Consider the following 22,210-nt stretch of genomic DNA (forward strand, 5'->3'; position numbering starts at 1 on the left):
TAAAGGTTCGAGATCACGGGACTGTTGTTCATGGTTAAAGCTTCTCAAACTGTTCAAGAATTCGGATATTTTCTTACACAAAGACGCCTTCAAGTTCTCGCTGCTCCCTAAATCTTCAAACCCGTTCTCTTTTCTAAGAACGAGGCAAATCTCATATTCTTCAGTTCCCGCATCTCTCCCAACGTGATCAGGTAGCACTCACGGAAGATCATATTGCAATTTGACAAGTTCAAATTTCTTCATTAATTTTGCTTATGTTATACAGAAAACTACAATAAATACTTTAATTGATTATATACGATTGTCAAGTCTTAATAATGTCCGTCTTTTATTTGTCGTTCGATCTCTTTCTGTTTATGGTGGTTATTCATCTTCTTCTTCCATGGCGTCGATCGGAATGCAAGGATTCGGATAACTCACAGTCGAAAGTTGGTTCTGTTCCGGTCCTTCACTAGCTTACGATGACACATTGTGTTTTCAGTTTTGCCGATGATGGAGGTCGCAACGAGGTGTGAAATCATGATGGATAAGCTAGGGTTTCGGGGATGAACAGCTTAGATCAGTTTAGGTCGTTAGCAGGACCTACCATTGGCGGTGGTAGAGCTGCGAGCAATGCGAAAGGAGGCTCTGCGCTCTTCTTGCGGGCTTCAGCCTGTGGCGATCTTCATCAAAGTTTTGCGACCTTGAGACTTCCTACTAAAGCGAGTGAGTTTTCTCCATATACGTTCATTGGTCTCCAACCGGTATATTTTTTTCTTCCATTTCGTTTTCCCTTCCTCGGTTAATCGAGATCAAATGTACTGGTTCATTCATTGTATTCTCCCCTTCTTTGGTTAACTGAGATCAAGTGTGTTGGTTCATTCATTATATACTCATCCTGTTGGCACTTATACATGAGCAATTAGATGCAGGTTTCCTAAATTGGATGCCATGAAAGGAGTAGAAACGAAGCGGAAAAATCTTGAGAACATATTTACAACAATTGATGCTTGCAGGCTTTGTTCAACACTATCTTATAGAACTGAAACTATCCTACTCCTACTTCTACGACTCAATTCAACAGGATTTAGCTGTATTTTGTGTTGCTCAGCTAGAAACTATGTGGCTAAAATAGTCCTGAATTGACTGAAAACAATGGAGACGGGAATATTAAAAGTTTTCCAGTGCAAGAACATCAGTTAAATCCAAAGTTGATTATAACGTCTATTTGACATATTTTCCATGTACTTGGCAAATTACTGGCTAATTTTCGGACAGTTTAATTGTTTGCTGTGCCTTTGATTGGAGTAAGTCTATGTGTAGTTTTGTTCGCACTGCATTTGATTGCAGAGGAAATTATTGATAGCTTTCTACCATCGCATATTTTGTCATTCTGCACATTTCTTCTTCTTTTTGGTAGTCATTCTGCACATTTCTAGATTATACTCTTTGTGCATGTTGTATCCACAGTTTGATAATGTTGTATACTTGTACATAAATGTCTCATGCGCTATAGCTTTCCTTCTCGGTACTTAAGATAAATGACATTTCTTCATTTTACAGATTAGCCTGATCCAGCTGGAGGATGATAGAAAGAAATGACTATCAGAATGGATCACAAGGAAGAGCTGGATTGCATAAGCTTCATGTTGAATTGAATTAGAGGAGGTAAACACATTTAAGGTGCTGACACTGTCATTATTTAGGAGTCTTATACGATTACCAACTGATAAGTTTTTCAAAATTTTGAAAAACAAGCTGGTGGGAGAAGATCATGGGGTTCAGATTGAAGCTATGAACCATCATCTTGATGAAAGATTGTAGAAATTTAATACGTTACAGGAAGAAGGGAAAAGGACATTGCTGCAATTGCTACGGAAAGTGATGAAGATAATTTACAAGGGAATCAAGAAGTGAACTTAAATCAGGTTTAATATTATGCACTTATGCAGCAATACTCTCTCTCTCTCTCTGTGACACACATACACACACACACAAAATCACATACGCACACTCGCTTTCTGTTTGATGCATTCTTATTTAGCCTGCTTACAAGTTTCAAATGCTATCTACATAGTAGGATCATAATAACAGGAAGAACAAGAAAACCAGTGTATGCAGGCATGCAAAGACACAGATACATTAATGCATGCTGATTTAACATGCTAAAAGATTTTAGATGCTTACCACAGGTCAGGATCGCAGTAAAGAAAAAAACACGGAAATCAGGGAACGGGAGGAATATATAAGAATCAAACATTTTGATGAGGCTGAAATTTTAAACAAATAACAGAGTAACAGACACAGGATGAAACCAATATCATAAGCAAAATTCAAGAAAATAACTTAGCAATAGTTGATCTCTTGACATTTTATGATTAGATGAACAAGACTTAAAAATGTTAAGGTTGCTTATGCACATTGAGATTTGTCTTTGTCAGAAAACACTCTTGTTGACATAAAATCAGGTGCCTCTATCAATGATCACCAAATAATTACAACCGTATAATGCCACAAGTATGATAGTTGTAGGCATCTTCAATGTTAAACATGTCTTGCGATAATTATTCTCTTGTTTGTATGCTAGAAATTAAAATGGTGAATCTGGTGCCAAAGGCATCCTCACAAGTAGAGTCTATGGGGTAATTTTCCTATGCAACCTTATCGCAACAACTTTTGCTGAGAGTGATGCATAATTGAAAACATATTTAAGAAAGAAGAAGCCCATTAAGTCAGGCTCATCAAAGACCTAAAGCTATCACTCAAATCAGCCATTGGCTTTCATGGGCTAAGACTGTTTTAGTGGGTTAAAGTTAGCCCACATATTTTGATCTCCATGGTCTAAACCTAAGCCTAAATCTAGTTCTCGAAAAGTCAATAGTAGGGGATGTGCTTTGAAAATAAAAGAACTCATTATTAAATGAGTTTTCCTTTGTCAAGAGTTACGTAGTAGTTGAGTTATTAATAGGTAAGTGGTGTTAGATAGTGGTTAGATGTTATCATTAATGTTTATGTTTCTTTAAAATGTTATATAAAGAGACTTATGTAAGAGGTGTTAAAATCAAGTTGCTTTGTAAGCCTTCCTTCTTTATGGAGAATCTTTATGTTTGATTAAGTAGATTGGTGTTCGATCCAATTGATCCACCTTGCGGTGTGAAGCCCGAGTGTTACTTTGTTGTTCTTATTGTTCTCTCAATTCTCTTATATTGTTCCTTCCATGTCTTCTTCATAGTTTTGCCCCTGAAGACTTATTAAGTCCATGTTGTTAAACTAATATCCTTGTACTACCACTCCAGTTTTCAACCTACCTTTATATCTGAATTTTGTTTATCTAAAGTCTATCAAATCCGAAGTTTATTCCTTGTGAAAGATCCTATTTGGCTACTGTTTTTATCAATCAAATATAGTACTACATCAGAGAGGTTGTTTTGATGTCTTGACCTCAAATTACAACTGTCATCCACTGACCATTGCACCAAGGCCATCCCTATTGGAGTGTATAGAAATACAACAACACAATAACAACTAGCCTTGTTCCAAATAAATAGGCAGGTTGCATGGTTCCTTAGCTTCCAATTAGCTCTATCTAAGGCCATACTAGATATAAGGCCTAAGCAAGTTAAGCTATATGTTTCCTTTTTCACCACTTCTCTTAAGATTATCTTAGGTCTACTTCTAATTTTAATTTGTTCGATATGGATTAAATATTTCTATGTACAAGAGCATTTAAAGGCACTTCCATTGAACATGGTTATGTGATTTAGGAGAAACCCTAGAAACTAGGGGACCTACAAAGTGGGCTACTAGACTCTTAGAATTAAACACCTATTCTTGACAGATAATAAAGAAAGGAATTTGCAGCACTTGAAATTTGATTAATCATGCATGTCAGACAGCTAGAGTAAATAAATAATCACAATAACTCTTACTGGTAAGCACAACTAAACAAGAATCAATAGGGAAACAAGGGGATGCGGATCTTGGCACCATAACACTGAATTGAATGCAAGGGTATTAAGAAACTTAAAGAAAAATAGAGCTGTCCTAATCAATATCAGATTTCTAACAAAGAATTCAACAATTAACAATGTAAAGGGAGTCTTGGGAAGTTTTTGTTTTAAACAAAACTACTGCCAAAGAATAAATGAGAAATGTAAAGGGAGTCTTGGGAAGTTTTTGTTTTAAACAAAACTACTGCCAAATAATAAATGAGAAATATTTTGGGAGAGATAATGTTACCTGCTGATCCTGGCCGCAAAATAGGGGTTAGAAAGCATCTAGGAACATAAATAAGAGAAAGAAAAAATATTTTGAAGTAGTGGTGAATCCTAGGAAAGGATAAAAAAATATTTTGAAGTAAAGGCATATCCTAGGAAATAGAGTAGGTGATAAGAGAGAGGGAGAGAAGAAAAGAAACAAAGAGAAGGGAAGGGAGACTAACAAAAGACAACTAGATTGCCGTATAAGGGAAAGAGGGAAGAAAAAAACAAAGATTTTTTTTTGCAAGAAAAACAGAACCGTGGGATTTGGGGAAGAAGAAGAAGATTTCCAAGAAAGAAACTAGGTCTTTTTTGAGAAAAAAGAGAGTAGATCTTTGTAGAGGAGAGCAAGGGGAATTTTTCTAGTGCGAAACAAGGGTGAAAGGAGGAGAGAGATTACTTGGAGAGAGGGGAAAGTGCTGGTTTCGCCATCAACGTGAGCTCTTTTTTTTCAAATTCTTTCATTCATTGATTGCTAAAAACGAATTTCATACAAGGTTTAAATACAAAAATTGATCCCTCACAACCCTACATGTTTAATTCCCAAAATAACCCCAACTTAAGTTTTAAATATAACCCAAACTCAAAATAATTTAAAATTGGCCTAAATTGACTCTAGGCCCAGCCCATAAAGACTCAAACATTAAATTAAAATATTTCAATAGTAAACTACTACCCAACCCACTAAGACTAAGGAAAATAACATGACAAACTGCCTATGAGTAGTGTTTCTCATCGAACCATAGGATCCTAGCAATCCGATAACCTCCGAGCTCATCATCCATCCACATAGAAGCTGTCGTGGGATGATCTTTACGTCGGCATCGCCGGTAAACTCAAAATTGCTCACTGATGTCCTCATCATTATGCTTTCTCAATTGACTTTCTCATAGCTCATTATTTTTTGGAGTCACTCCCAATCTAGCTCTAATATGATTATTCTTTACCTCATCCTTCCTAGTTTTGCCACTCACCCATTTTAGTATCCTCATTTTTGCTACACTGAGTTCATCCATATGATGTTTCGTAACAGCCCCACACTCCTAACTATACATTATATACAAAATTTTCTTTTGAGCTATTTGACTTTATTGAAATAAATTTCTTTAATTTTGAACTCTTATTGATTGTTATTCCTACCCTCGATTTTGATGTCATTCACATTGATTCAAGATCAGCCAAGTAAATTTTTTGTGATTTACGTCTAAAGTGTTACCTTTAAAGCTGTCCACTCTTGGCTGCCCTTGCTTGTGTGTGGTTGGGAGGGATGTGAAGAGTATATGAAGTCCTATTTGAAGCTTTCAACCATTTGTAGAATAACTATGAAATAATCTAGGAATGGAGGGTGCAGTATAGATTTTGAGAAATCATCTAGTATTTAGAGGGAGATGAAGATTTTCATGAATATTGAAATTGATCAATCCAACACAGATTGAAATGGGAGCCGGTTCGACAGGAAGCTTTTGAAAACGCAATGCACCCAGGTAAATAAGGAACGAGATGAATACAGAGGTTAAACGAGCATCCCACACCAAACCCATATCAAAAGCCCCTAGATTGTCCACAGCTCGTCATTGTTATTGAGTTATTTGAACGAGTGTTTGCAATGCAAGTTGTGTAGGAAACTTGAAGATTGCAAGGAGTAGGAGTTGGTCAGTCCTACCCGAACCAGAAGCATTTATCTTCTTCGCTCATAGGAGTGGGTCAATTCCTACTGTGGGCTTGATGAAGGTTGCAAACTTGAATGGAGGTGCGGTGAGAGTTGCAAAGGGGGAGGGAGGGTGATAGTCATGACTTCAAGAGTTGGAGTGGTGGCGTAAGCATTAAGTTTTGGTGAGGTATTAGGAATCTTGGCATTAGAAAGAAAATAGGATATATAAGGGAGTATTTTGATCATTAAATTACTTGAAGGATATTTTGGTCCCTGCAGGTTTGAAATTTGAAAACACTTAATGGTGGGTGCCGGTGTTATTCTGGTTGGGATCCACACGTAATATATTGCACTATGGAGACCTAACATTAGTTTATTATTGTTTATAATCTACTAAAATGATCTACTAAAAACTCTTTGGGTAATTAGTTCTGCAATGTAATCATTTAAACGTATTAATATAGCATTTGAATAGGGTTTTCCTGAAGTCTCAATTTTTAATTTGGCCTAATACCCAGCGAAACTTGACTAGAAAAATACCAAATCTCAGTGATATTTCGTCAAATTTTAGTATTTCTATTTTCTTGGTCAGACCAAAATACTGAAATAAGAAGATTATCGTAATCCTTGCTTACTGTTACGGATTTTGCGAGTTTGAGATCCTCCCAACATTTACTTTGCTTGCCATTTCACAATCGATTTTTCATATTAAACCCTGCCCTGTTGTTATGCTTGTTCAAGTCTTATCATTCTATTCATCTCGTTGATATGCTTTTTTCTGCAACATATTTATGACCCACCTGATATCTCGAATGCTCTAATTTTCGAATAACTCTTCTGTTCATCCCTATGCTACAGTGGAGTTTTATGCTTTTCCATAGATCTGGGTTTCTCTATTTATTTTTTTGGTTTCTAAACACCATTCTTGTTCGATAACAGTTCTAGAAGGGATTTGTTACTCGCTGAATTAGTACATTTTCCCACGCTAGAATCTGTAAAAATGATTCAGGGAAAAAACTTTTGTTTTTCTTGGTTGGTAACCGGGGAAATAGCATTTGTTTTTAACGAAGAATGTTAAACAAACACAGCCTCAGAACCTGTCGGTTTTTTGCTAGGCATAATATGACCACACTTGTGAGGGATATCCTTGTTAAAGCATGGGATGCCATTTGGATTTGAAGGGTTCGATGTGGTAAACTAATTCATTTGAAGTCCTTTAAAGGCTCATCTTGTGTCTCCCTTTATGGCTTTATGTCCCCTTAAACATTTCTGAAACCATGGACCCAAAAATTAAAAAAATAATAATAAAAAAACATTTCTGAAACCATAAAATGTAACTAAGGTTGTATTTGGCACTTACTCTTGGTCTTAATTATGCTTTTAGGTTTACAATTCATTTATGCATACAGTACCAGTGTTACCAAACGCAGCCCAAACTTACACGTGAATCACAGTATTTGAAGGTTCATTTACATCCATTGGTGGCTTTCCCAGTCACCACTAGAAAAATCCTTATTACTGGCTTTAAGTTTATAGAAGTTGGAGGTTTACAGGGTTCAATGTAGTACAAGTGATGAAGAATGACTTATCAAACTGTTATTCGTAAGTATTCGTGTTTCACGTGTGTCGACACAGAGACAGGTGCAAGATAAGGTTGGTTCACACTGAAAACATTCAAAATTTTTCCTCTTCAACTGAAACGATTGTGGATGACACGCAAGGTTTGAAAACTTAGCAACCGAAACGAAAAAAGCTAATTAATAACCTAAAAGATCGACATCCAACAAATCACATCAGTACAAAATAAAATTCTTGTTTAACCCTTGCAGAACACTACATTACATATACTGTAATATTTGCATTGTACGCTTCGTGGAAGCAGTAGAGTAGAATTACACCACTTACAACTATCATAAAACCCTTCTATTCTCAGCCAATATACTGATACTCTATTCGTATTAGTTTATTTCCCCTCTAGCTTTTCTCTTTTTGGGACTGTTTAGGTGAAAGACGATGAACTAGCAGGAATATTTGGGAGAATAGACTACTACATATGGGCCATAGGCTGTGGAGTTGATTAGGATGAACAAACATTTAGTCCTCGCAACACAAGAGTCTATGCCTTCTGAATAGCTTTGGAAGGCCTTGGTCAGGTGGGTGCATGTATTTGCAGCTGGGGCAAGCAGGGGACGACTTGCACAACATAACCAACATGTGACACCGCTGGCACACCGTGGCCACCATCTCTGGCTGATCAGGCTCCGATGATATCTCGGAACTGTTTGATGTCTGAACTGGTTCACGTTTGGCCCAGTTGGTATCTGAATAGGTCTTGGGTGTTTCCTGGTAAGGCAGGTTGAGCTCCAAGTCTAAGCTCATGTGTTTAGGACTACTCGATCCATATGCCTCTGGGCTTTGCCTTGGATCCTTAGAGGTTCTCTTTTGAGTCCATGAGTTGTAGAAATGTATCTTCCCAGACTGTAATTTTAAGAAGAGATTAAACAATTGAAGAATGATATAATATTATTCCTTTACTTCAGACGTTCATTTAGAGAGCGCTGTTTACCTGGATGTCGAGGCATCGTTGCCACTCTGAAGGCAAGGGATGCTGTTCGCGGTGGAGCTCAATATCGAACAGCTTTGATGCTCTTTTCGACTGCTTCTCGACGTCCTCGTTTGTTTCTTCTTCCTCTTCGCATCTCCTCTTCTTTGAACAATTCTCATATTGGGTATTCATTTTTCTCTGATTTGGAGAAACCGAGGTTTGAAAGAAAACCATGAATACAAGATGAATTGATCTCTATATTTCTCTCTGGAACTATTTGGTTTGATCAAATGGCGACTCGAGATGGTTATATAGATGAGTGCTGGTAGTGAAACTAAAAGAGTGAGGATCTAGTAGAGAAATTAGGAGACGTTAATAAGGGCCCACCCTTCGTAGAGTTTCTGCTCTTCCAACTTGGCTACGTATATTCGCTTCAGCTTCGAGCCGCGCTTGAAACAAGGATTACAAACCTATACTTACGTGGCCCGGTTCATGAACAGGGGTATGCATGGAGAGCATGTAAGCTGAGCCTAGCCAAGCCAGACTTGACTTAGTTATTGCAGGCGGTGATGTTCATCCACATAGAGAGAGAGAGGAAACCATGTAAGTGAGCAAAGAGGAAGGTTGGAGAGAGATATTAAATGAGAGTGGATACAGTTGAAGGATGCTTGAATGCCCATCGCTCTTCAATTACTCCAACTTCCACAATTGGGTCACCCAGAAAACTAGATCTTTTAAGAGCTCTCACTACTCATAAATCCTCTGCCATTAAAACAGCCAAAAACCCATGACCTTTAGAATTAATAACCCTCCCTCTTTTCTCTCTCTCTTCAATGAAGGGTTATGAGCATGAAGTATCTAACCATTCAATATTTCTCCTCCCATCTCCTTTGTCAGTTTCACCACCAACCCAACACCCCTCCAGCCCTCCCATGTAACTGCTGAAGTTTACGGGTGCTATCGTCATTATTACTGCATTTTTTCTTGACTTTCAATTTGTTCAATTGTTTCTCAAACCTATAGCAGCTCACTGAGTCAACCTTGAGTTTGTAAGAAAAGTTGAAAACACAATAGTACAAATAAGTAGAACAAGAAGCTTTTCTCCAACTAAATGGGTTCTGGTACATGGATTATTACCTTTCAATCAACATTATTTAAGACCATACTAGATAGAAGGTCTAAGCTATGTATATCATTTTTCATCACTTTTCTTAAGGTTATCTTAAGTATGCCCTTGAACATGGTTGCATCACCTTAGTCAACTTTGTTGTGACTTATCATTTATCAGAGCTGCTCCAAGTCCAACTCTAGAACCTTAATATAATCATTCATTACCTTATTCTTTCTAGGTTTGCCACTCATCCATCTTAGCATCATCATTTCTGTTACACTGACTTTATCTATATGATACTTCTAAACAATCTAACACTTTCCACTATACATCATAGTTGGTTGTATGCCGTTACTATAGAATTTTCCTTTGAGCTTTAAATGTGTATGTTGGTTGTACAAAACCCGCATGCACCTCTCCACTTTATTCATCACATTTTAATTCTTGGGAAACATCATTATGATTGAGTAAAGTGAACTAAGATAATTGCTTTGTGGAATTTCCACACCATGTCTCACCATCTCATCATCTATATAATCGTGACTAAAACTACACTAGATATTTTGTCTTTGTTTTACTTAGTTTAAAGTCTTTTGACTCTAAAGTTGCTTTTTATATGATTCTAACTTGGAATGAATCTACTTGAATCTCATATACCAAAAGGATATCACCACTAAAAAACATACACCAAGAAACCTTACCTTGAATATATTTAGTTAAATCACTCATTATAAGTATAAATGAATATATGCTTAAAGCTGATCTTTGATGCAACACAACAACCATCATGAGGAATTCACTACCTTACCCCCTCCCGCACTATTCTTACACTAGTCATTGAACTATCATATATATTTTTAATTATATCTACATATTTACTTTCAATATTTTCTCAAGTACTATCAAATTAGTGTTCTAGGAACTCTATCATAAACTCTTTTTCTAGACCAATAAAGATCATATGTAAGAAAAATGGTTCATCATGAAAATCATATGAGCATGTAATACACAAACTAGAGAATCATTAAGAATACTGATATATGTTTTCATATTGTTTCAAGCACCACCCTCAATAGCTTTCTATTCTTGCTATTGTCTGTTTTTTTTGGTAAGAAATTTTTTCTATTGTCTCTTCTTTCTGTACAGATATTAGGAAAGATTACATACACTTAAAAAGAATCACCCCCATCATATAGAAAAACTGATCCCTCGCCCAGTATGGACTCAATTGTCACAATCAAAACACTTAAACACTTTAAGGCGTACAAGTTTTTCGTTGACCAATTCATTATTACGTTGTTTCTTTACATGGATCAAACGCTTCACTTTTCATTCAACGTCCAAAATAACTTAAACATCCACAGCTGAACAATTTATTGTGTTCCAAATTCCAATTGTTGCATTTTCTTTGGTTATGGTTCGTAGATGATCACTACATACATTATTTCTTTTCCCCATAAAAAGGAGAAAAAAAGAAAAACATGCATAACTTCCCATTCCATGGTTTGATGGCTTACTGTTAGCTACATGTGCATATTGAGTTATTAGACGGTGCAAATATTTAGGTGGGTTTAACGAAGGAGGCAAGGTAGGCGAGTTCAGGGATAAAGTACTAGTAACTCACAAGTCTCGTTTCTCACTCATGACACTCCCCCCACCCTCAAAAGAGGAATCCGGATCATCTCTCCGTTGGCTTTCTGACCACAAAAACCAGTGGGTTCCACTGGTGGAAAAAGTTTTTTTTTTAAATTTTTTCAAAAGTATTTTTCACCGTGGGCCGTATTGATCTTTGTGGTCAGGAAGCGTCGTGAAGCACAAAATGCTCCCCGTCGGGGTCGCTGATCCGGACTCAACAAAAAAAAAACAACTCTTGTTTCAAACAAATTAAAAATTAAGATTAGTAAAAAAAATCTAAATAAATATAAGAATTATGGTAAATTACACGTGGAGATACGATTCTCTCTGTAAATTATTTTAAGTTGACTTGTGCTTCACCTACCAAATCAAATAACGAGGAACCCTGAACAAAAAACCGAAAAAAAAAAAAGGGGTTTCACAGGTGAAAACCTTGTCATTGCTACTGACATTCTTTTCCCCCCTAAAAGTCGTATTTTATATACTTAAAAGAAAAAATCTAAATATGAAATTTGTGGAGTTTTTATTTATTTATTATTATTTTATTAAGGATTGAAGTTTGTGCTCTCTTTATATCTGTTTACCATATGTTAAAAAGAGATTCTACTTCTTAATTTTGATGAAATGAATTAAAGGTGAAACTTTAATGGACCTCTTTTAATACTTCTGGAGTTAAGAGGGAGGGGAGAGGAGACAGAGAGATCACTGTAGTTAGGAGTTCATCTGTACCACCAGCCTTCATTAACTCGACTTGATTTTTTATTTGGGGGTAAAATTAACTGGACTTGATTACTCTTGATTAAATGCAGTATTCAAGGACGATGTATTGACGTGCATCGCTTTCTACAACAGCGTTCTTCATGACTCGCACCACCTGTTTCTTTTAAATGCTCTCAACCTACTTCCTTGTTTCATCAATAGCTTCTCATTCTAACTGTGAGAACTAATTCAAGCTATCCTACTTATACGAGAATAAATGTTAAATTGCAAGTCGTCTAAGTGGTATTAATTACAAACATGCAGAATTCACTTGAAAATTTATTAACCGCATTGAAAGGGGTCTCTCCCCCTGACACAGTTATATATCTTGATCTAGATTTCAGGGACATTTAATGGGACTTACAATTTAGATTGGTCCAGCCAAGGTGCCAAGGTGATGGGTTTGCTCTCCAGATGGGAAGAGGATTTTAAATGGATCTTACCCATCCTCCATGAGGTGAACATAGTTTTAGCTTTTTATCAAAAAATTAAGAAAAAAGTTATAGTTTAAGCTTAATTGTTGCAGAGTCCAAGTTTGGATCCTCTAGTGACATGGAGAGAGAGTTTTTCATACTACATTATTTTTTTCTTTTTGATGTTAGAATCATAGTACATTTATTCTGAAAACAAATTCTTCTTTTTTTGAAAAAGTTTGAAGATGTAGGAATTTAGATCTTTTTCAGGATTTTATTTTTAGATTAAAAATACATGTTAAGAATTTAGCTACGTGGGCTGTTTAGTTTTTTCTCCATGCGAGTAGATCTGCCTATAGTATCCTTACACCTCTCAAACACGCATTAAGAGTGGAATTCATATTTGAATGTTAACAAAATAAATTAGAGATCCGATTATTAGTGGGCCTTATGTGAATTTTTTTTAACATGTGACAAAAAAAATGTAAATAAAGTATAAGCCTTTTCTTTTTATCCAAACTCAATTGAACACCCCCCGAACCCCTCCTTTTCCAAGGTAACCAAACCTGTAGCTAAGGCCCGAGAGTGATCGCTGGTTCTTAGGTAGCCTTCAATTTAAACAGTTGTACCAAAAAAATACAGCTTTAAAAGCTTATAAAGGGTGACGGATTGATGATTGCATGTGACTCTACCAAACCTGATCAATTTTGGTACATAATTAATTCGTTTTTGTGTGGTTGGATCAGTTTAACAAAATCTTATAGCTGATTATTTAGCTAAAGAGTTCAGGTTAAGTCATCTTATTATGATATAAAGAGATTGTTTTTCTTTTAATGTAAGGTTCACCACACCATCTTAGAGTTCACAGATCCATTACTGAAAATAAAAATCACCGTACCATCTTTGAGTTCACAGATCCATCACTAAAATAAAATTTGTTATAGTTAACATGGTTCAAGCCAATGAACCTAACAGATCATTTGGACCAAGCAAAGGGTTCAAATCTGGTTCAAGATGATTCATTTGATACTTCTCAGACTTGGTACTTTTCGGAAGAGCTACTAGCTGAGAAGCTACAAAGAAGACCATGTAGTGACACACAACTGTCCTCATGCGACTTTCCAAAAAAAGTAGCATAGATAAGGGATTCAGCGTATCCTTATCTAAACGTCGATCATAGCATTTAATTCAGCATCACTGAGAATCATTAAATGCTCATTGCTAGTGAGGAAGCTTTTCATTCGTCCAAAATCTGCCTCAAGTATTGCATCTACATCTTTAGTCCCCTCAACTGTGGGTTGGTGTCATATCAGAATCAACTTGATGCTGACCATTTGATTCATCAACAAGATCTCTAGCTATCGTGAAGATCACACGGTCTCTCCAAGAAGTCACTTCCTCCCTTCATCTCATCAGACGAACATCGTAGGTTAAGAAGTGTCAACTGTCTTTTTAGGTATGGACCGGCTATATAAATCATCACTATGCCTAAACAAGGGTAAGAGTTAAATGCTCCACCCATTACTCTCTTGCAATTAATTTTAAAGAACATCATCTTCTCCATTTCCTTGAATATTTATTCTTCAAGGGGAGTCTCTAGTTCTCTTACCTGAATTGACTTAATCATTGGAGGTGGCTTCCCGTCCCATGAGGCGGTCCACTTTCACCATTGTTTTAGTTTCAAAAACTAGACCTGGGTTAGGAACGAACCATAGGGACTCAAGCACATTTTCACTACAACAAAAATGAACTATTTTTAAACAACGAGACAATTTGTTAAAGATAGATGGTCTTTAAAGCACCACGTTTCTTGTATGGCATCTCCAATTTAGAGACTTGGGGAGCAAAGACCATTTTGCTGCTTTGTTGTTCAGCCCATGGTCGGAAGACCTCTGATAAAGCTTCATTGAAGCCTGTAACTCACCTAAGAATCCATTTCCTCTGGCTTTTCCTTAGTATCTTTTTGGTTGCGGTGTCAACTTGAATGAAACTGCTCCTTGAAACCTTGCTGAATTAATCACTTTGACTTGGTGTAGGGTCCAACTTTGAACTTTTTTTTAGTAGTTTTCAAATTGGACTTGTTTTCCTACAAATAATCTCCTGACAATTTGAGACACAGGTCTCTCAGCCATGTGCTTGTTTTCGGGTGATGCTGTGTTTTTTTTTATATTGTTATTTTATTATTGTGTTTGAATGTGTCAGTCTTTAAGATTAATTAAATGATGGGTTTTTTTATGAGCTCATGGGCCCGTTTTATTATCTTACGCATGGCCTACTTTGAGGTGCGAATATTATAATACCTTCGGGCTTCGGGTTCAGAAAATTATGCTGGTCATTTTCTTGTTTTAAGTTCAGTTTAATTCTACCGTTGTGGGACCCACAAGTGATGTTTGATCTCGACCAAAATATCAATTGGAATCTAGCTTCATTTAAACTATTCCTTAAGTACACTCTAACCATTCGATTAAATCATCAAACCAACCATCAGATCCTTTAACAATCTTAAAGATTGACACAAGAGTTATTTACTTTATAATGACCCATAGTGAAGAAGTTATGGTTCAATTCTTCATAATGAAATATTTAAATAGATACAAAAGCTAGCCTGAGAATATAGTCAAGGTGCACGTAATTGCCTAAGTTGACTTAGATGAACCTCAGCTTAAAAAATCAGAAGGATGAGGCTGTGAATTGCCCATGGACACACTTTGCCTCATCGTCTCCCTTTGTGTGACATCAATGTGATTTTTCGAATATAAAACAAAGAACATGATTTTGTATGTTTGACTAGGATAGACTCGCTTACGTCGAGAAACACGATTTTATTTATTTTGATGAAAGTGAGGAGGACGATTCAGAGTTGAAAAACTTGCTTTTCTTAATCAACAAATTAAATTGTACACATAAAAGAAGATCTCTAAATTTCAGAACTTCAGCAAAAAAAACAAAAAAAAGGGTAGTCCTATAGGGTAAAGACAATCTCGGAAATTAATACAAATTCAGATTCACTGATCATTTGCCTATAAACCTATTAAGTGTCAGCCATGTAATCTTGCCCCTTATATATACATTACCCACCTACAAAAACCAGTCGGTCACTTGATGCTTTGATCCTATCCGGATAAACTAAAGACAACACCCCTTTTTTTTTTTCTTTTCCTTTTTCCTTCTTTTTTTCTTTCGGGAAAAAGAGATAAAACCATTAGAACAAGCTTTCTGAGATTGCATTTTAGAAGCTTAATATTCCAAAATTGTGGGCATGGATGTGTCTCTCCTCTTCCCCATCTTATCTTCTACAAACCTTGTCCAGTACCAATGCTTCTCCCAGATAGGTTCCATTGCATCAAGAGGGATTCCTTTGGTTTCAGGAAGGAACAACAATATAAATAGAGTCATGATCATCATCCATGTAGCATAAAACAAGAGTGCAGCAAACTTCAAGGCGCATAGCGTCGGAATGAAGGTTTGAGCCAGCACAAATGCAGTAATGAAATTGATAGCGTAACAGATACCACTGCCGGCTGGTCGGACTTCTATTGGTAAGACTTCACAGGAAATGAGGAAGATGAGAGGACCCCATGAGTACCCAAATCCTACGTAGAAAAGAACTATCCACACCATTATCGCTATAGCAGACTCCTTGCTCACCGATGCATTTTCGGAACTACCTACTTTTGTTGCAAGCAGCCAAGCCAACACTACCTGCTTTTCATGCCATGGTAGCTAGCTAGATTATTTTCAAAATCAATATCTATTAACTGTTAATATATGGATCGAGGGCTCTAAAAGGAAGCTGACCTGGGCGATGCACATATGGATTCCACCGACAGTCAACAAAATCCTCCGACCAACTCGATCAACCAATAAACAAGCAGCGAACACAGCAACGATGTTGAAAGATATAATTATGAGAGGACAGATGGTAGCAGAATCGACCCCAAAGCCAAGAGCTCTGAAAACTATGGGCCCATAGAACACGGCTACATGGACGCCAGTCAGTTGCTGGAACACCATTAACAACGATGATATAACGAGATGTGGTCTGTACTCTCTTCGAAATACTTGCCTGAATTGACTCTTACTCTTGGTCTTGGCTGCAGCTGCTTCACTCGTACCAAAGATGTCTGCCAACTCGGTTTCCAAATCCGACTCGGCTCCTCGGACTGCACTCAGTGTATCCCAAGCCTCACTCACCCTACCTCGCTGGACCAAACTCACTGTTGTGTCTGGGATGAAGAAAGTGCCTATTATCATTATGATCGCCGGCACTGCTGCTACAGAAACCGAGATACGCCAATTCCAATCTGCTTTGTAATGGCTAACGAGGTAGTTAATTAACCATGCGAATAACACGCCGATGCCAACGAAGAACCCAAACGCTGCAGTGAATGCTCCGCGCCACTTCGGAGGGGCCATTTCGGCTAGATAGATCGTTGCTGCCTACACAGGGAGAAGAAAAAAATATGACACGATAGCTTTATTTTGGATGGGGAGCATAATCCTCTATTCGTTCAATGGAGGATTTAGACAAAGAAATAGGTCATAAGGCATTTAGACCAAGCATAATCACGAATGGATAAAATTCTCACCTTAAAGCACCTATCAAGCATATGACTGTGCTATTGTTCACACGTTTGGATGTTTATAATTACTTGTCGAGATCTTATTAAGTTGGTGCGTCTAGTGTGGTGGTGCCTATGGTGCCCATCGTTGAATGAACACCATGTTGACTCCATTAAATTTCAGTTGAAAAAAAATGATTAAGGAAAAAGCCATTTTATTTTGCTTAAGTTGGTATAAACAAATGTTTTTTTATGTTAGTTGAAATTTAAGGAAATTTACGTGTATGGGCATCACTATGTCATATGCACGAATCTAACAAAATCCCACATGTCACGCTCAACCCGGTAAAGACCACCCGTTCCCGCACCAACCGGGGCCAGGGCAAAGACCAACGGCCCAATTAACTAATGAATTTTTAACCCACCCAAAATTTGAATTCATTAAACCAGTGTTGGGAACCGGGCAAGCCACGGGCCACCATGAGGGAAGTGGGAAGCATGGAAGGATCAGAGGGCCATAAATTCTACATGCAAAAATTTTGTTTTACTTACAAAGTTCCTTCATTCAATTTATCTAACAAAAGTGCCTTGTAATCATGGCCCCGCATGAGGTTACGAGGATGTGAATCCTTATCTGAGACATAAGTTGGATGGAGGGTGAGAAGGGTGGAGAAAATCCAAATCCATCTTTATGGGAAATGGTATCCAGGAAAATGAATTCGTAGAAAATTAAAATAAAGTGGAAAATTGACTGATCCAACCGGATCAAAGGAAGAATCAGCACGAAACTCCTACCATTTACATTTGAGAATCCTTTTGAAGTGTACATATATATAATGAAGGTTGAAGAGCTTACCTGAGTGGAAAGGCCGACACCAAAACCAAGAATGAGACGACCAATGATGAGCATGGCCATGTTAATGGCAGCAGAAAGAATTGCAGTACCAGTGAGGAAGCTGAAACCACCGAACAACAACGTGGCCTTGCGTCCCCAGTCTGCAGAGAAGCGTCCGGCGGCCAAGGACGACACCGCGGCTGCCAAGTAAAACGAAGAAGTGAAAAATTGCAACAGCGCGTCATCAAACAGACAGTAGGAGATCTTCGTTTGGTCCACCAGCAGCTGCCTAATTAGAAAATCTGGGAAGAACTTCTCCAGAAACGACGCCATGTTCATCACCCCTCCTGCAATACAATACGTTATCGTCTTATCGATGAATTCAATTCAATCGGGCTCTCATGAATCAAGACTCAAGAGATTACCAGTTAACGAACCTGAAACGGTACTGTCGTACCCGAAAAGCATACCAGCAGAAGCTGCAACTACGCAAACCTTTACTATCGACGGCGTTAGCGTCTCGTTGACAGGAAAACGCTCATCATTCAAGATCTCTGTATGCATCTGCATCTGCATCTGATTCTGATTCATACCAAAGCAAGCGAGCTATTCAAAACCATTTTACGGTAGCTGAAGACGGCGGTTATCGCTGCAAATCGTGGAAGTCAAATCTCTACTTTCCTTTGTAAACGAAAAGAGAAATCAAGAAGGTGAAAATTACGTGAACCTAGCAATCCATGCGCGAAGAAGCCGGTGCCATTTAGCCATCGATTTTGATTACCGGCCGCCTATTTGTCGGAACCCGTGTGTGGCTGGTTGGTTTATTGAAAATTTGGAATATCACCATCAAAGGTTGCTCATTTAGCAATGAGTAACGATGTAAGCTAACCCTGATCTAGATCAACCTCAAATCCAAGTTCTTTTTTTATTAAAAATCATTATGGAATCTGTTGGATTCATGCATGATTTATGGGAATTGGATTGTTGATTGGCTCCTAGGAGGAATAGCCATATCATCAGTATTTTAAATTTTTAAATTTTTATATTTATATCCCTTACAAAATTTCTATTAAAGAAATGTCTCTTTTTCCATTAGTTTAAAATAGAAAAAGACATAATTTTAATCTTTAGATTGCATGTACCCTAAAATGGAAGCCTTAAAGCACTGACACCCCACTTTATGTTTAAAAAGCACATAAATCCCAAAATTGAATTTTCATTGGATATACTTGTCAAATTTATCACTAAAAACAATTAAATTATTGTTTATTTTCAAAAATATCCCTATAATAAATAGTGTCTCAAAGGTTTTCAATGCTAAATTGGACAAAAATATCTAATGAAAATCTAATTTTTGGGTCTTTGTGTGTTTTTTTTAAAATAAAATGGGGTGTCAAAGCTTTAAGGATTCCATTTTAAGGTGTCAATGCAATTTGCTATTATCTTTATTAAAATTTTCAATAAAACTAAAAAAATCAAAGAATGATAATATGAAAATTTTGAAAATGTAGTAGATGTTGAATAACACTACCTAACCCCATTATTCAGATTATAAGGATTTGACAAAGAAAAAAGAAAAGAAAAAAAGATGCGTCAATTCCTCCATTAGCGACTAGCTGTGTTATTAACATAATTTATATACAAAAACAAATTTAATAACTTGATGTCTACAAACCAACAAATTCTGTCGGCATAAACAGAAGAAAAAAAGGCTCCTTTGGGAGGTTATTAAACCCTAATTGTGTTTTGGATGTGCGTTAAAGAATCTATCATCCTTCTCTCCTGTAATTCACTATCTAGAAACCTTTTCCAGTACCAATGCCTCTCCCAAATATGTTGCATTGTCTCCAGAGAGATCCCTTTGGTCTCAGGAAGGAACAACATTACAAATATTGTCATGACCACTACCCATGCAGCACAGAAGAAGAATATTGAAAACTTCAAATGGCAAAACATGGAATCGAAGGTTAGTGATAGCAGAAAAGTCATCAGAAAGTTAAAGGAAATACTGATGCCATAACCGGCCGGTCGGACTTCTGTTGGTAGGATTTCACTTGGTATGAGAAAGCTAAGGGGACCCCATGAGCACCCAAATCCAACTACGTAGACACACATTAACACCGCTACTGTCACAGCAATGTCGCTGGGGACGGTTTCATCACCAGAAGCCCCTGTCTTCATCGCTAGCAACCAAGCCATAGCTATCTTCATTAGCCAAAAGAAGAAGAAAATGTGTCAGGATCGAGCAGAGTGTCAAAATTCTCCCAAAAAAAAGAAAGGTTGAAAAACACAGGAACACTGACCTGGGAAGACAACATAGTGAATCCTCCAACGACGAACAAAACCTTACGACCAATCTGGTCAACAGTGGCACAGGCAGCCATAACACCAGAGAGGTTGAGCACTCCCATCACTACGGTTCCGACCAAAGTAGATTGATTCCAAAATCCAACAGAACGGAACAACACCGGCGCATAGAATGCCACTGCATTGACGCCAGTGAGTTGCTGAAACATCATCATCGTCACCGACAACACCAAATGAGGTCTGTATCGTCTCTTGAAAATCCTCCAATACTGATCCCAAGGGTTGGATTTCATTATATGGCTGTAAGTTATGATCTCTATCCATTCCGTGTCAATGTCCGAATCGAACCCTCGGATCTTACACAGCGCCTCCCGTGCTTCTCCCATCTTCCCCCGTTCTACCAAGCTGACGGCTGTGTCAGGGACGAAGAAGGCACCCAATGTCATGATGATCGCCGGAACTCCTGCACCAGCAACGGAGAGACGCCAATTCCAGCTAGCTTCTACTTGCGAGGTGTGATAGTTGACTATGGTTGCAGCTACGGTTCCCATATCCATAAAGAAGTTGAAGCCTAGAGTGAAAACTCCACGATATCTGGGAGGGGCCACTTCAGCGAGATAAACCGGTGCCGCCTAAACCAGATGTGAGACCAATTGTCAGCGTATGGTATGGCACATGAGCATCTTGGATTGAAATGGACTAAAATTCATCACGTTGATCCAAAACCAGCTCATAAATATATATATATATAAAAAGTAAAAATGTCGTAACTTCAGAGTTCTTTATTTGTCTTGTTTCTGTTAAAAAATAAGTAAGCTTTACCTGGTTAGAAAAACCGAGCCCAATACCAAGCAAGACACGGCCTAAGACGAGCATCCCCAAATCGGAGGCGCTAGAAAGGACTACGACGCCGACGAGGTAGATGGAACCACCGAGCACCAAGGTGTGCTTGCGACCCTTGGTGGCGCTGAAGCGACCAGCAAATAGAGATGAAACAAAGGCGGCCAAGTGGAGCGAGGAATTGAAACATGTGATTACATAGCTATCGTCCCTGCAGTAGTCGTCATTGTTTCGCTTCGCCTTACCCTTATTCTTCAACACATGCGGAAAGAACATCTTCAGGAACGGTTCCATGGTACTCACTCCACCTGAAATTTTCATTCATATATCAAACCATCCAAGAACTATTACATGACAATCGGCAGGACAATTAAGAAATTTATGAACCAACCTGAAATCCCAATGTCGTAGCCGAATAGCATACCAGCAGAGGCTACAACTATGCAAATTACGATCGCCGAAACTGTTATCTTCCTATTACCGGCGACATTGACGTCAATGCTGTTCTTCCCACTAGTCATTCCTCTCTCTCTCTCTCTCTCTCTCTCCTTGCAAGGGAGCTAGCTATTCAGAAGAACAAATGTGGCTGAAGAAGACGAATGTAGTTAAAAGTCCAATTCTTTTTGCGATAAATAGATGAATCCAGTACAAGAAAGACAATAAAACAGTGAGTCTCTTATCCACGACAAGTCAAAACTATGTGAGTCTGTCGATCTGTCTGTTGACCAAGAAGTCGTCGTGAGACTTCTGGAGTAGACGCGAAGAAGCCGTTCTCCTAATTCCAGCTAAGAATTTTGACCACTGCACGCTGGTCTTTGACTCTTTGTGTAAGAATTACTAGTTCGTTCCTTGGATCCAAGGAAAGAGATAACCAAATTTTCTTAGAAGAAATCCAGTATATCCTTTATTTCCGAGCTTTGTGCATTGGGCGACACTTAAGCATGAATACTAGATTTACATGACATGTAAGACAAAAACTGGGTTCTTCCTCTAAATGTATAATAAAGAGATGCAAAAAAAGAAACATATTATTTGGTAATCTCTTCTTACTATAACAACTTATTGTTTTACATTGATTGAATTATTACTTTCTTGGGTTTACACATACTCGCTTATGTTTCATTATTTTCAAAATACTCTACCAATTCTATGTGATACTTATAATTTTTTTTTCCTAGAATTAGCAATTTTATATATATTGAGGATGGGGATATTAGATATACTGCTGGAGATAATCAAATTCTGACCTCTTCACTAAAGGCCTGTTTGGTTACTTGAGTGTGAACTTTTCAAAAATCTAGAGATTTTAAATCT

The 22,210-nt window shown here is 37.6% G+C and overlaps 2 protein-coding genes across 2 annotated transcripts; both read right to left on the minus strand.

The window, feature by feature from the left end:
• Positions 1–15,589: 15,589 nt before the first annotated feature.
• LOC149026753 (sugar transport protein 5-like) lies at positions 15,590–18,313 on the minus strand. Its single transcript, XM_089152961.1, has 4 exons — positions 18,187–18,313; positions 17,771–18,096; positions 16,151–16,792; positions 15,590–16,054 (listed from the first exon to the last, which is right to left on the minus strand). Exons 1-4 carry the CDS (start codon positions 18,311–18,313, stop codon positions 15,590–15,592), a joined length of 1,560 nt encoding a protein of 519 aa, XP_089009087.1.
• Positions 18,314–19,616: 1,303 nt separating this feature from the next.
• Positions 19,617–21,417, minus strand: LOC149026754 (sugar transport protein 5-like). The gene is made up of 5 exons (XM_089153606.1): positions 21,288–21,417; positions 20,879–21,204; positions 20,053–20,688; positions 19,804–19,954; positions 19,617–19,687 (listed from the first exon to the last, which is right to left on the minus strand). The coding sequence occupies exons 1-5, from the start codon at positions 21,415–21,417 to the stop codon at positions 19,617–19,619; spliced, it is 1,314 nt and encodes a 437-aa protein (XP_089009732.1).
• Between the last annotated feature and the right edge of the window lie 793 nt (positions 21,418–22,210).

This window comes from Hakea prostrata, chromosome 1 (genome assembly GCF_041222555.1).
Source record: "Hakea prostrata isolate BN-2017 chromosome 1, UWA_Hpros_2, whole genome shotgun sequence".
NCBI lineage: Eukaryota > Viridiplantae > Streptophyta > Magnoliopsida > Proteales > Proteaceae > Hakea > Hakea prostrata.